The sequence below is a fragment of the Rhododendron vialii genome, chromosome 11a (assembly GCF_030253575.1).
Source record: "Rhododendron vialii isolate Sample 1 chromosome 11a, ASM3025357v1".
Taxonomy (NCBI): Eukaryota; Viridiplantae; Streptophyta; class Magnoliopsida; order Ericales; family Ericaceae; genus Rhododendron; species Rhododendron vialii.
The window spans coordinates 4674239-4688174 of record NC_080567.1 but is presented as its reverse complement, the minus strand read 5'-3'; the positions used below and the strand labels follow the sequence as shown (position 1 = coordinate 4688174).

The 13936-nt window shown below is 44.3% G+C and overlaps 1 protein-coding gene across 1 annotated transcript; it reads right to left on the bottom strand.

Moving 5' to 3' along the window:
* Positions 1-7847: 7847 nt before the first annotated feature.
* On the bottom strand, positions 7848-9265 carry LOC131306794 (uncharacterized). The gene is made up of 2 exons (XM_058333223.1): positions 9166-9265; positions 7848-8461 (listed from the first exon to the last, which is right to left on the bottom strand). The coding sequence occupies exons 1-2, from the start codon at positions 9263-9265 to the stop codon at positions 7848-7850; spliced, it is 714 nt and encodes a 237-aa protein (XP_058189206.1).
* Positions 9266-13936: the final 4671 nt, after the last annotated feature.

Here is a 13936-nt window from a genome sequence, read left to right as displayed (position 1 = left end):
TGCCTGGTGATTGGCTTTATGCCAAAAAGGCTTTTATGCCTTAAGTTATTGGCTGTGTGCCCGGTGATTGGCTTTATGCCTTAAACTATTGGCTGTGTGCCCGGTGATTGGCTTAATGCCAAAAGGCTTATGCCTTAAATTATTGGCTGCTTGTCTAGTGTTACTTTTTATTTCTCGATAAACTGTTACAAGTTGAGAATATCTTTTAGCTGTACCTTTGAATATGGAATTGCATCCATGTCTCATAAACACTCCCGGATTTCATTTTGGAATCCAGTTTTGCAAGCGTTGTAGATATCCACTGCTTATCGTCGTGGGGTTGTACCCTTGCTTGGGGTAGCATGTCGGGAAGGCTGGACTAGTTTTGGCAAAATTTTGTAGATAGGGAAGTAGTTGCAGCCTATGTTTATATTTGGTTCATTGTATAGTTTAATGCTTTCTTAAGACTTCCGCTGTGTTTGTAAGAACGATATGTTTTGCATTATCAATAAAATGACTGTTGGTTAACTTAATTGCTAGAACTTGAATAGTAGGGTTGGATTGGTGGTTGATGTTGCACCCCCACGTCGGTTTGGGCTCATTTGAGTGCTGGCCCGGGGTGGAGTGTGACACAGAAGGTCCTCCCAACACCTGGTTACCTCTCAACAACAACCTGAACAACATGCTGCTAATCGTGATACCAGCCAATCCTCCTTTTCCGGTTATTCCCCATCTCCACCAAATTCTGATACGATGTCTCGACAACCCATGGATCTAAGCTCTCTCTTGACTATTTCATCACGAGGACGTGGTACTGGCCGGGTGGCATCTAAGGGGAACGCTCCTCCTGCACCTCATCGCAACAGAGGAGGTTCCATCCACTCCTCTTCATCTCCTCGGGGCTTTGAGACTGTTCTCGATGGCAGTGATGCCCATCGAGAAAAACGTTCTAGGGTCGAGGATCCAACCAGTGCCCCTGCACAGGGTGACGCATCTACTCAGCCGCCCCTATGCCCAAGTCCCCAAATATTACCTCAAACCTGGGCCCCCCAATTCATTTGGGGTGATCGGCCCGTTTACGTTGGTGATAGTGCAAGCTCTTCAGAAACTACACTGGCACTTGCCCAAGGCCTATTGTTGCCTGTTGATATGCAGAAGGAATCTAGATCTCCACCTGATTGGCTTATCACTACTGGTCTCGTCAGTGGGATAAAGGTAAATTATTTTTGATAACTTGTAGTTGAATCCTAACATCTCGTGTTATTATATTAATGCTTCCCTTCATATTTGGTTTTCCTCAGTTTATTCAAAAGATGGTTGCACTAGCCATAAACCTACAAGAGATTGAGCCTGAACGCAATAGGCTTTTGAGAGACAATACCAGGCTATTGCAGACAGTCTCCAGACTCGAACGAGAAAGAGACAAAGCAAAAGCAGAGCTTGAAGGGACAAAAAGCAAGCTTGAGACTGCTGAAGACAACATTAGCCAGGCATTATTAGAAATTGATAGTACAAAAAAGATAGCTTTCGAAGAAGGGTACCAAAAGGGTTTTAATACAGCAATGGCAAGCTACGTGGATCAAATGCCTGCCATTCAAGATCAGATTTGGACTGCGTGCTGGGAGGCATGCTTGACAAAGGTGGGGGTTGCTGAGGATTCTCCTCTCTGGGAGGACAATGATTTGCCGAGCAGCTGTGCCCAGAGAATCCATGAGCAAGTAGAGCATCTAGAAGATGATAATGAGCAACAGATTGAAAATTTTGCTGATGCTAGAGATGATATGCCCACTGGTACTCATGATGCTCATCCCGTTGAATCACCTGCCCGAGATGCAATAAATGAATCTTTTAACCTGGAGAAGAATGTAGCTAGAGGTGGTTCTACTACTGAAGTCAGCACAGGGGTTCCAAACAAAATTTCTTCAGAGGTCCACAACCTGGATTAACAGATAAGTACTTGTTATGAACCATTGATATTTTGAAATTTCAGCTGGTCCTGCGTGATAGTAAGCATTGGCCCTGCGAGGCATCAGTACATTCATACTTTCAATAACATAGGTATTTGGCCCCTTGTGGCATAACTTATGTGTTGGTAGCTTTTTGAAAGTTTTATCGTTGTGCTTGGCCCTTTATGTTTGCATATGTTCGGATGCATATAGGTTTATCTAAGTATTTCATACTTAGTGACATTTCGTTATGTCGTATGTCTTGGCCTAAGTGTTTCATACTTTGTATCACATATAATGCATGTCCTCGTATGCTGCCCAAATTTCTCATATTTGGTTTACTCCTAAGTGTATTCATACTTAGTTTATAATCTTAAGTTTCCCGTACTTAAATAAATTGCATATTCTCGTATGCACTCCAAGTGTCACATACTTGGATACATCCCTTGTATAAAGTTTTCCATATTTTCCCATCTCAGTTAGTTTGCCCAAGTGTCACGTACTTGGATAAACATCCATTAAGCGTACTCGTATTTATGGAAAAATACTCAAGTAATCGTACATGGATTACTATCGAATGTATTCATATTGGGCAGAATCATTGGCATTCTAGGTTTATTCGTACCTAAAAAAAAACTAAGTATATTCGTACTTTGTTAAGTTTAGAAATGCTCGTAATTCATACTACACTTCTCTCCTCTGCTCCCCAATACGAAGCGAGGGAAAGACAATGTATAATTTGCTTGCTTCGTATTTAAACGAAAGGAGGAAGTGGAAATCCAAAACCATAAAAGACCATAAAATTTTGAAAAAGCTCATAATCAAATTTGTTATTCATGATCTGATAACTCAAGGGGGCGTTAGTCGTACCCCTTGCAACTAAAAAGTAAAAACAAGGGAAATATATTCATAATTCCCACATAATCACAATGTGCATCCTAAAGCAGAATAAAAAATAAACTGAAGTCTTTTAAACAAAGAACTTCCTCAAATTATGGACATTCCAAGGTCTGCCAATCTATAAGCCCCTATGCCCACAATTTCAATAACTCGATACGGGCCTTCCCAATTGGCCCCCAACTTGCCCTCGTTTGCCACTTTGGTGTTGCCGAGCACTTTACGAACCACAAGGTCTCCAATACCAAATTCCCGTGGGTGAACGTGTTTGTTGTAGCTTTTCATAAGTTGCTCCTGATATGAGGCCAGATGAACCAGGGCCCGCTCCCTCCTTTCCTCGGCAAGGTCAAGCTCAATTTCAAGGGCCCTGTCATTGCCTCCACTCCCAACCAATGCAGTCCTGTTGGTTGGAAGTCCAACTTCAAGGGGTATAACTGCCTCTATTCCATATGCCAATGAATAGGGGGTCTCTCTCGTAGACCTCCTAGGTGTTGTTCAGTGCGCCCACAATACCAGTGGTAACTCATCAGGCCACTTGCCTTTCGCTTTTTCCAACCTCTTCTTGATCCCATCAAGAATGGTTTTATTGGATGCTTCTGTCTGCCCATTACTCTGAGGGTAGGCTGGGGTTGAGTAATAGTTTCTTATCCCATATTGGGCACATAAAGCCTTAAACTTCTTTTGAAATTGGGACCCGTCATCTATAATCAAAGAATAGGGTACCCTAAAACGAGTAATTATACTCTTCCAAACGAACCTTTCTATCACAGGCTCTGTTATCTTAGCCAACGGCTCTGCGTCGATCCACTTCATGAAATAATCAGTTGCCACCAGCAAAAATTTCCTGTTTCCGATTGCTTTGTGGAGTGGACCCACGATGTCCATCCACCATTGAGCAAACGGCCAAGGACTCGTTAATGGCACCAAATCTTCTGCTGGGGTTCGAATCATAGGTGAAAATTTCTGACCCTTCTCAAAAATTTTCACATACACCTTCGCATCTTCTTGCATGTGTGGCCACCAATAACCTTGGGTAATTGCTCGGTGAGCAATAGACTTGCCCTGAGCGTGACTTCCACACGTCCCCTCGTGGATTTCGTGGAGGAATTTCTGCACCATCTCGGGATGCACACAAAGTAAATATGAACCGGTGAAGGATTTTCTGTACAACTTACCCTTTGGTGACAACCAAAACAGTGCAGATTTGGTTTTTATTTTGTGAGCCTCCTTTTTTTCAGAGGTAAGTGTTTCATCTCGTAAAAAATTCACAATTGGATCCAACCAACTTGGTCCCATGGTTTACGTCCAAGACCATTTCTACTCTCCTTCCAATGCTTGGCTCAACAAGATAATCTACCGCCACCCTTCTCTTGAGTTTCGTTGGTACAACTGCGGCTAACTAGGCTAGTGAATTTGCATGGGCATTCTGTGCTGAGCTTATATGCTCGATGTACACTCTTTCGAAAGTATCAAGCAGTTCCTTGGCTGCTTCTACATAGGCTGCCATCTTTTCATTCCGTTCTTCATACTCCCCGGACAGTTGATTCACCACGAGTTGTGAATCACAATATACCTTGATCCTTGTCACCTTCAATGTCTTCGCACTTCTTAACCCATCTAAGAGTGCCTCGTACTCTGCCACGTTATTTGATGCACTGAAACCAAGCCGAACAGATAGCTCCAACATTACTCCTTCTGGAGAAAAAAGCACAACCCCGATCCTCGAACAAGTATTACATGCTGATTCGTCAACAAAGAGTTTCCATTCAAGGGCTTCCTGTTCGGCTAGTGCTTTCTCCTTCTTGGATGGTGATCCAGCTACCTGTTCCTCTCTCGCAGGAGGCAAGGGTGCTATTGCCGGAGAGAACTCGGCCACAAAGTCTGCCAACACTTGGCCTTTGATTGCCATGCGCGGCTGATAATCAATGTCATATTGGCTTAACTCTACGGACCAAGTTGAAATTCCTCCAACTTTTCGTAGCAGTGAATTTAACGGGAACTCAGTATACACCACAATCCTATGGCTCTAGAAATAATGCGGCAATTTTCTAGTTGCTGTCCTTAATGCCAGGACTAATTTCTCGAGTGGCAGATATCTTGTTTCTGCATCTAGCAATGTTTTGCTCACATAGTAGACTAGGATTTGCTTGGATCCTTTATCTCTCAACAACACTGCACTTACAGCATGTTCAGAAACAGCTAGATACAAAACTAAAGACTCACCTGGCTCTGGAGTTGACAAGAGTGGGGCTTTTGCCAAATACTTCTTCAGGTCCTGGAAGGCCTGCTCGCACTCTGCTCCCCATTCAAATCCTTCCCTTTTCTTTAATAATTGAAAGAAGGGTCTGCACTTGTCACTTGACCAGCTAATGAATCTATTGAGGACTGCAGCCATCCCAGTTAGCCTTTGGACTTCCTTCGTTGTCCTAGGACTCTGTAGCCTTTGTAGGGCCGATATTTGATCAGGGTTTGCCTCAATCCCTTTTATGGTTACGAGGTGACCCAAAAATTTCCCGGAACCAACTCCAAATGCACACTTCGAGGCATTGAGTTTTAATTTGTACTTCCTTAGGATTTCAAAAGCCTCCTTTAAATCTGCTATGTGTCCTTGTTTGGTCTTACTTTTTACCACCATATCGTCTATGTACACCTCCATAGTCTTGCCAATGAGCTTTTTGAACATGATGGTTGCCAGTCTTTGATATGTTGCCACTACATTCCTCAGTCCAAAGGGCATGACACTATAACAGTACAACCCTCATGGTGTAATGAAATACGTCTTCTCCTGATCAGACCCAAACATAGCAATCTGATGATATCCTCGATATGCATCGAGAAAACGCATTCGCTCGTATCCATCAGTTGCATCAACCAAATGGTCAATCCTGGGAAGGGGAAAGCTGTCTTTTGGACATGCGTTGTTCAAGTCTGTGAAATCTACACAGACACGCCATTTTCCATTCTTCTTTTTTACTACTACAGTGTTGGATAGCCACTCTGGATAATAGACCTCTTGTATTGTTTTAGCCTCTAACAAACGATCAACCTCTTCGATGACAGCATCAACATGCTGCACGGCTGCCCTTCTCTTCTTCTGAATGATTGGCTTATGTTGTGGATCAACATTCAAGTGGTGGCAGATAATATCTGCATTAACCCCGGGCATTTCTTTTGGTATCCAAGCAAATACGTTAACATACTTTTTTAGGAAATTTACTAACTCAGCCTCTTCCTTTGCTGGCAGCGATTCCCCAATTAGAAAATACTTATCAGGATCAATCTCGTTGATTTGTATCTTCTTAAAGCCCTCAACTACTCTTTCCGCTGGGTTCTTTTCGACGTCCTCGATAGTCGGTTGATCTAGTACTTCTAACGTGTGAACCTAGTGGGCCTTTTGTATTTTCTTGACGATGGAAATCAAGCACTGTTGAGCCACTTTCTGGTTACCCATAATCTTTTCAATTCCATTGGATCCCGAAAACTTTACCATTTGGTGATAAGTCAAGGAAATTGCTCTCGTCTTATGCAGCCAGGTCCTCCCTATAATCGCATTATAAGAGGAAGGAACATCTACAACCAAAAAGTCAGTCCTTAGTACTACTGACCCCGCCCGAACAGGTAATGTCACCTTTCCAAGGGGCCAAACTGCTCCTACACCAAACCCAACCAAGGGTGTCATTGATTTCTCTAAATCTGTCTGCGCCAGTCCCAACTTTTTAAAGGCGTTATAATAGAGAACCTCTATACAACTCCCTGAATCCATTAGGATCCTCTCAATGTCATACTCCCTAATTCGTAGGGTTACGACCAAAGCATCGTTATGGGGTATTTGAATTCCTCCCAAATCCTCGTCTGTAAAAACTATGCCTTCGTTGCATATGTCATTTTCTCGTCCTCTCTTTTTTCCTAAACGCATAACATGTTGGTTATGTTTGACTTGTCTTTGGCGCAGTCTGACCTCATTCCTTGTCTAAGGCATGGCCAGTCCATGTATCATATGGATTACCCCTTTAGGATTTTGCTCGTAATCCATCTCCATGGCTTGCCCCTTATCTTTAGGGTCCTCCCGAATGAATTCCTTTAGATAGACTCGAGAGACCAGATCATCAAGGTGTCTTTTAAACTTCTCACAGTCCTCAGTCATATGGCCCCAATCCTGATGGTAGCTGAAGTGCTGATTCGTAGCACGTTTTGTATTTTTGTCCCCACAGAGACTCGGGGGCCATTTGAAGTAAGGCTAATTCTTTATTCGATAAAGAATTCTGTAAATGGGCTCCTTCCAAACCTTGGTAATGGAAAAGAAAGATTTGGGATAAGGAGCTTGTTTATCCTTGTATGGCTCTTTCTTAGCCTGCCCATAGTCTTTCTTTTCTCGGTAGGTTTTGGGCTCTCGCTTATCTCCTTTTTTCATAGGCCCTTTAATTTGCTCGGCAACCACCTTGCTGTCTTCCCGAAATATGTCATCTTCATTCCTTGCGTGCTGCTCTATCCGTTCCATTAATTTTGCCAGTGTTCTTACTGGACTCATGTTCAAAGATTCACGCAGCTCCCCCCGAACAGGCAACCCGGTTTTGAACGTGGCTATTGCGTACCCTTCACTGCAACCTCAATCTCATTGAAAGTCTCCCAATATTTTTTCGCGTATTTCCTGATTGGCTCATCCTCTCCTTGCTTCATAAAGGAGAGGCTCTCAAAAGTCTTTGGAGCTCTTCTGCTTGTTAAGAACCGAGCAGTAAATTCTTCGACCAATTGCTCCCATGTTCGGATGGAGCGTGTACCCAACTTATGGAACCAAGACAAAGCTACCTTCCCCAAACTTGATGGGAACATTTTGCACATAATTGCATCATCTCCTTCATGCATAAACATTGCCTACTGATAGTGTTGTATATGAGCCACGGGATAAGCATCTGTCTCGTAGAGGGTAAACATTCCATGCTTCACCCTGCTCGGCAACCTAGCCTCATGTAACTTTTTTGTAAAAGGGGAAGATGCAATATTCTTGAGTGCTTTCCGTGCTGCTTCTCATGCAGTCATGGTTTCATCTTCTTGTCCCTTTGTTTTATTGGGTCTAGTCTTTTCCCAATCGAAATCAGGTCTCTCGTACCTATCCCTATGGTGTTTTCTAGTCCTTTCTTCCTCAGAGGAAGGACTTCGGCTCCTGCTCCTTCTTGAAGAAGCCCTTCGTCGTTCCGGTGTTCGGCTCTTACTTCTTCTCCCCCCTTTTCGTGGAGAAGCTTTATGTCGCCTTGGAGTGGGACTTCTGCTTTTGTTCCTTCTTCCTCGTGAAGCAGCCTTTCTGTATTTTACCATAGCATTCCCATCTCCCCTGTAATTTCTCCATGAAAGTCCAGAGTCCTCTGGGTGTTCTTTGATCCGTTCTAACTCCCGAATTTCATGCTCTTGTTTCTTAATCAGGCGAGCATATTCCTCGATTTCTTGCCTTTTCTTGTCAAGGAGATCTTCACTGTGGGGCACACTTTTTGAATATGCAACTGATTCTTCCCTTCGATGGGATTTACTCCTTGTGGGCCTTAAGGCCATCCTTCCTTCCCTACTCCTGGAGTTGTCATGAATAGTAAGGGGGCGGCCCTTACTTGAGGTCCTCTTATGTCCGCCTTCAGGCTTTCTCGGAGCCCCTGGTTGAGAATTGTTTCAACCTCCATCTAGCAGATTCTTTGGATCGAGTGGCGTCAATGGATCTTCTTCCATTGCGGTCGTTATTCATAAGGAATTCCTCCGTTTCCCACAGACGGCGCCAATTGTAGGGGGATGAAAACAATTAGTACTTTAAACAGCACCTGATCGCTTACAGATACTCATGCCTCTTCACTGCAACCCTAGTTTGCTGTCGGAACCCTAACCTACAAAACGGACTAGGGATGAGCGCACCTTTGCCTCTCCTGGCAAAGGCCCTCCGATGCCTAAGTTAGTATCACGTACTAACAGAAAAACCCTAACTATCAGTAGGAAAAATGATATGAGTGCAACGTATTGCGTACCTTTTACTCTAGGTTTACCTCGTATTTATAGAATTATAGATACTTGCTGCCCAAGTATCCCTGTTGCCCTAGGATTCCTATCTCGTATAGGAAACCCATGATATCTTGGATTCTCGTTCCCTTATCAGTTCACTACCTTAGTCCTTTTAGGACTCTTTCTATAACTGGCCGAACATCCTATTCCCGTTAGGTATCTTTCCCGGATCCTACATTCTTGGGATCCCATTCCTTTACGGAACACCACTATCCTGGAACCTTCTAGAGTATTCCTTCTGCTCCAACACTTTAATTGGAGTTCTTTCCTTGTTTGGCTATCTCATGGTAGAACAGTCTGTTTGGACCAGTCACTTCATATGTAGTCACTTCATATGTAACTGGTCTTTTATCAACTATTTGGACCAATATCTTCTCAGGAGCTATCCTGCTATTAAGCCCTCTCATTGCCGAACAGACTACTTTGGACCAGTGACTTCTCATGTCACTGCACCTATATCAATCTCTTGATTCAATAACTTCTCATGTCGCCTGCCATCATTGCCGACCAGATTGCTTTGCATGGCGACTATTCTATCTTTATTTAAACCATGGTCCCACGTACCATGTGTTCGGTAAAAGATGTGCCTGTCGGAGAATACCTCCCTACAAGCGCAGGAAGAAACCAGCATGTACTGATCAAGTCTTTGCATGCTGATCACACCTGCGCTCGCTACCCCAAGACACTCGCGTGCTAGTAGGTTCAAACCCACAACTCTTATTTTCAAACCCTCTGGGTTCTGGAAGTGAGCAGTGCACACCTAGAACAAACCAAGAAGTTTAGGCAGTTAATAGGCATTTATGGACAGTTTAAAAGGGCTGGAAAGCCACCAAAAGAGTAAGTTACCCCATAAACAGTGTGGGAGATAAAACAGAGGCCAAGGCCAAGTTACCCAATGCAAAGGCCAACCACTGGTCAGAGAGAGACCTGTGCATGCGGGGCGCCCACTGCTGCATGCAAGTTTGATCCATCTAAACAGTGCTTAGTTTTACATGATCTGGGCTCTGGGACATGTCTAGAAAGACCCCAAGGGTTTTCCATAGCAGCATGTAAAAGTATTAACAAAAAAACTAGCAGTTTTAGCAAAGGAAAGCAGTAAACTGGTTTTTAACATGCTTGCAGTGATGTGTATGGAAAGAGAAGCATAAAACAACAAGACACCAGGCTCCACGCAAGATCTGCGAGCGCAGCCAAGGATTGTTGCGCCCGTGCTTATGACCGGCGGACGCTGGTTCTAGTCAGAACGGTTTTTGAAACTTTCCTAGCTTTAGAGCTAGGACTAGTATTGATTACCAGCCTTAACCCTGCCAGCCCCCCTCAGGGATCAGAACAGAAAGCAATGCAAAGGTGTTATACCTTTGGTTTTGGAGTTTGAAAGAGTACTGAGCTTTGAGGTTTGAGGCTTGAGGTTGAGTGAAGGATGATAGAAGCTTGCTGAGTGGTAATAGTAAGAGGGCAAGATGGCTTGTTGCTTGAAAGCTAGGGTTTGAATGGAGAATGATCAAGTGTGTAAATCTCATAACTTGGGGGAACCCTTTGGAAGAGTAATGAAGGGGGTATTTATCGGAGGAGATGGAGTGTGGGAGAGGAGTAAATCAGCGAAGAATGGCTGGCCTTGCTTCTCTCCAAAGGCTTCCCTCTCATTGGATGAGAGAGAATGGTGATGGGAGATGTGTGAGAGTGGGGGGACATCCCCCTATCCAAGGATCACCGAGGAAACTACTCAAGTGAACAATCGAAAAAGTCCCAGTCGGGATTGGTCGGATGCGAGGATCCTATTTAATAACTATTCCATTCTTTAGTAGCGCGAAGCTCAATGTTTTGACAGACTTTTATGGGATTTTTCCCAAGAGTATTAATTTCCAAGTATAGACTAATGCAATAAGTCCCCAGCAGAGTTGCCACTATGGGCACACACCCCTAAAAATTTGAATGTTTGGCGGGTGCGCCCTTTTGGAATGTGCGGCGAAATGCTGAATTCAGAGTCGTCACTTGGGTTTGAAGGTCTACCACCCAAGGAACCGAACTTGAAAATGCTTGCTACGTTTGTTTGATTTTGAAAAGGCATAGACTGGTCCGTCGTCACCTTGAAATCTGAAGTTCGGGAGCCAGGTTACGAGAGGGGAAGAAGGGTTCTAAGGCACCCCTCTTGCCGAATCCGGAGATCAGTCTCTACTTGGGCATTTGTAAAATGTTTGTGATTCTCTCTCGTTAATCAGTTTTTAGCCAATTAGGGTGGGGGATTAGTTTAAGGGATTAAAACTATAACATGTTGGCAGGATGTGATAGATGGCATGCTCACTTATTGAAACAGTTAGTATAGGATGAAAACAAACTGCTGTGGGAATTTGAACAGACTAAAAGGCCATTGTTTTGGAGTGACGTGTGCAGGAAGAAACCAGCATGCACTGATCGAGTCTTTGCATGCTGATCACACCTGTGCGCGCTACACCAAGACACGCGTGCGCTAGTAGGTTCAAACCCACAGCTCTTATTTTCAAACCCTCTAGGCTCTGGAAGTGACTAGCGCACACCCAGGACAAAACCAAGCAGTTTAGGCGGTTATGGACTGTTTAAAAGGGCTTCAAAGCCACCAAAGGAATAAGATACCCCATAAACAGTGTGGGATAAAACAGAGGCCAAGGCCAAGTTACACAAGGCAAAGGCCAGCCACTGGTCAGAGAGAGACTTGCGAGTGCGGGTCACCCATAGCAGTAAACTGGTTTTTAACATACTTGTAGTGATGTGTATGGAAAGAGAAGCATAAAACAACAAGACACCAGGCCCCACGCAAGATCTGCGCGCACAGCCAAGGACTGGCGCACGCGTGCTTATGACTGGCGCATGCTGGTTCTAGTTAGAATGATTTTGAAACCTTGCTAGCTTTAGGGCTAGGACTGGTATTGATTACCAGCCTTGACCCTGCCAGCCCCCCTTAGGGATCAGAACAGAAAGCAGTGCAAATGTGTTACACCTTTGGTTTTGGAGTTTGAAAGAGTATTGAGCTTTGAGGTTGAATGAAGGATATGATAGAAGCTTGTTGAGTGGTAATAGCAAGAGGGCAAGATGGCTTGTAGCTTGGGAGTTAAGGTTTGAATGGAGAATGATCAAGTGTGTAAATCTTGTAACTTGGGGGAACCCTTTGGAAGAGTATTGGAGGGGGTATTTATAGGAGGAGATGGAGTGTGGGAGAGGAGTAAATCAGCCAAGAATGGCAGGCCTTGCTTCCCTCCAAAGGCTTCCCACTCATTGGATGAGAGGGAAAGATGATGGGAGATGTGTGAGAGTGGGGGGACATCCCCCTGTCCAAGGATCACTCCTCACATGAATAAATAGGGTCAAAGGTGCCCCAAAAGTCTTGTGATCATGGCAAGATAAAGGTGATGGGATAGGAGTTTGATCGACGTGCGCAGGTCGTGTACTTGTGTGCGTGGGTCCAAATGTCACCACGTCGGTCAAGGTCGAAGGTAACCGATGTCCAACATGTGGCACTTGGACCAGCACATGCTGGTTTAAGACCAATGCGTGCAGGTACGCTTTTTGGCTTTTTGGCTTGGGCTAGGTTAGGTTAAAAGGGAATCAAACCCTCAAAGCTCAATCATGCTATCATTCACGGGGGTGCTTTTAATCTTTTTCATCTGTACACACCCTTTTCTAGACTGTCCAGATTCGTTAACTTATGGTCTTTGATTCCCCGATGATGAGTAAGATCAAGAACACCCCGAGAATGTTAGTGTGTTTGAGCTTTGAGCATTCCAGAACTCTTTCAAACCCTTTCAAAAACCCTTCAAGCCAGAACCAAAAAGCCTCAACAAAACCCTACCTAAGTATGCTGGTCCCACACCAGCGTGCGCTTGTCCTCTGCTATGTGTCAGTCATCGGTCAGCTTTGGCCATTTGACTAGCGCACGCAGGTACAGTATTGGCGTACACCTATCAAAGGTAGTCCTATCACCTTTATTCAGCCACATGCACGAGACTTTTGGGCCACCCCAGATCACTGTGTAGCCATCTGATGAGTGGCTTCGGACTGGGGGATGTTCTCTTCTCTCACACAACCACCCCATCACCTTGTCTCATGCATTTAATGCATGGGAGACTTCCACTCCATCTCAACCAGCCCCTTGAGCTGGTTATCTCTCCCTCTTTCCCTCTATAAATACCCTCCTTGCATTCATGTGCATGGGGTTACCAACTTGGAAGGCATTAGTTGCATTTCAATCTCTTGTTCATTATTTCCTTGCCAAGGGAAGTGATAAACAAGCTTCACTCATACATCCATACATCACACCCTCCACCCATGTCTCAAGTTCAAAGCACAAATATTCTCTCAAACTCAAAAGCCAAAGGTATACCACCTTTGACAGTACCTTGTTCTGATCCCTGAGGGGGGCTGGCAGGGTCAAGGCTGGTAATCAATACCAGTCCTATCCCTAAAGCTAGCAAAGTTTCAAAACCGTTCATGGCTAGAACTGGCGCACGCTAGTCACAAGTACGCGTACGCCAGTCATGGTTGTATGTGCAGTATTGGCGTGGGGATCAGTGTTTAGCTGTTTTATCCCTATCTTTTCATCACCTTTGAGCATGTAATAACCAGTTTATTGCTTTCCATAGTTAAGTTGCTATCTTTACTTTCTCAAATATTCATATCTGCTGCTTTCGAATGCCTCTGGGGTCTTTCTGAATATGTCTCAAAATCCAGAAAGTGCAAAGCCAAGCACTGGACAAGAGGTTTCAACTGGCGTACGGTAGTCTACTACACACATGCGCCGATTGATCTCGGTCCAATGGCTGGCCATTGCATGGCAACCAGGCCTTGGCCTCTGTTTTATCCCCACACTGTTTATGGGGTGTTCTATTCTTTGGGTGGCTTCTCAGCCTATTTTAAACTGTTAAACTATATATTTCCTATATATAGAACTACTTAGTTTGTCTTGGGTGTGCACTGGTCACTTCCAGAGCCCAGAGGGATGGAAATAAGAATTGTGGGTTTTAGTTTACTAGCGCATGTCATGGAATGGCGTACGCAAGTAGTGTTAGCATGTAGTGACTTGTTCAGTGCATGCTGATTCTTTCCTG

Coding starts and splice junctions, on each gene's coding strand:
- LOC131306794 (XM_058333223.1), bottom strand. CDS start 9,265: ATGAGAGGGCTTAATAGCAGGATAGCTCCTGAGAAGATATTGGTCCAA. Junction 8,462..9,165: donor GACTACATATGAAGTGACTG/GTCCAAACAGAC, acceptor ATTCTCAACCAG/GGGCTCCGAGAAAGCCTGAA.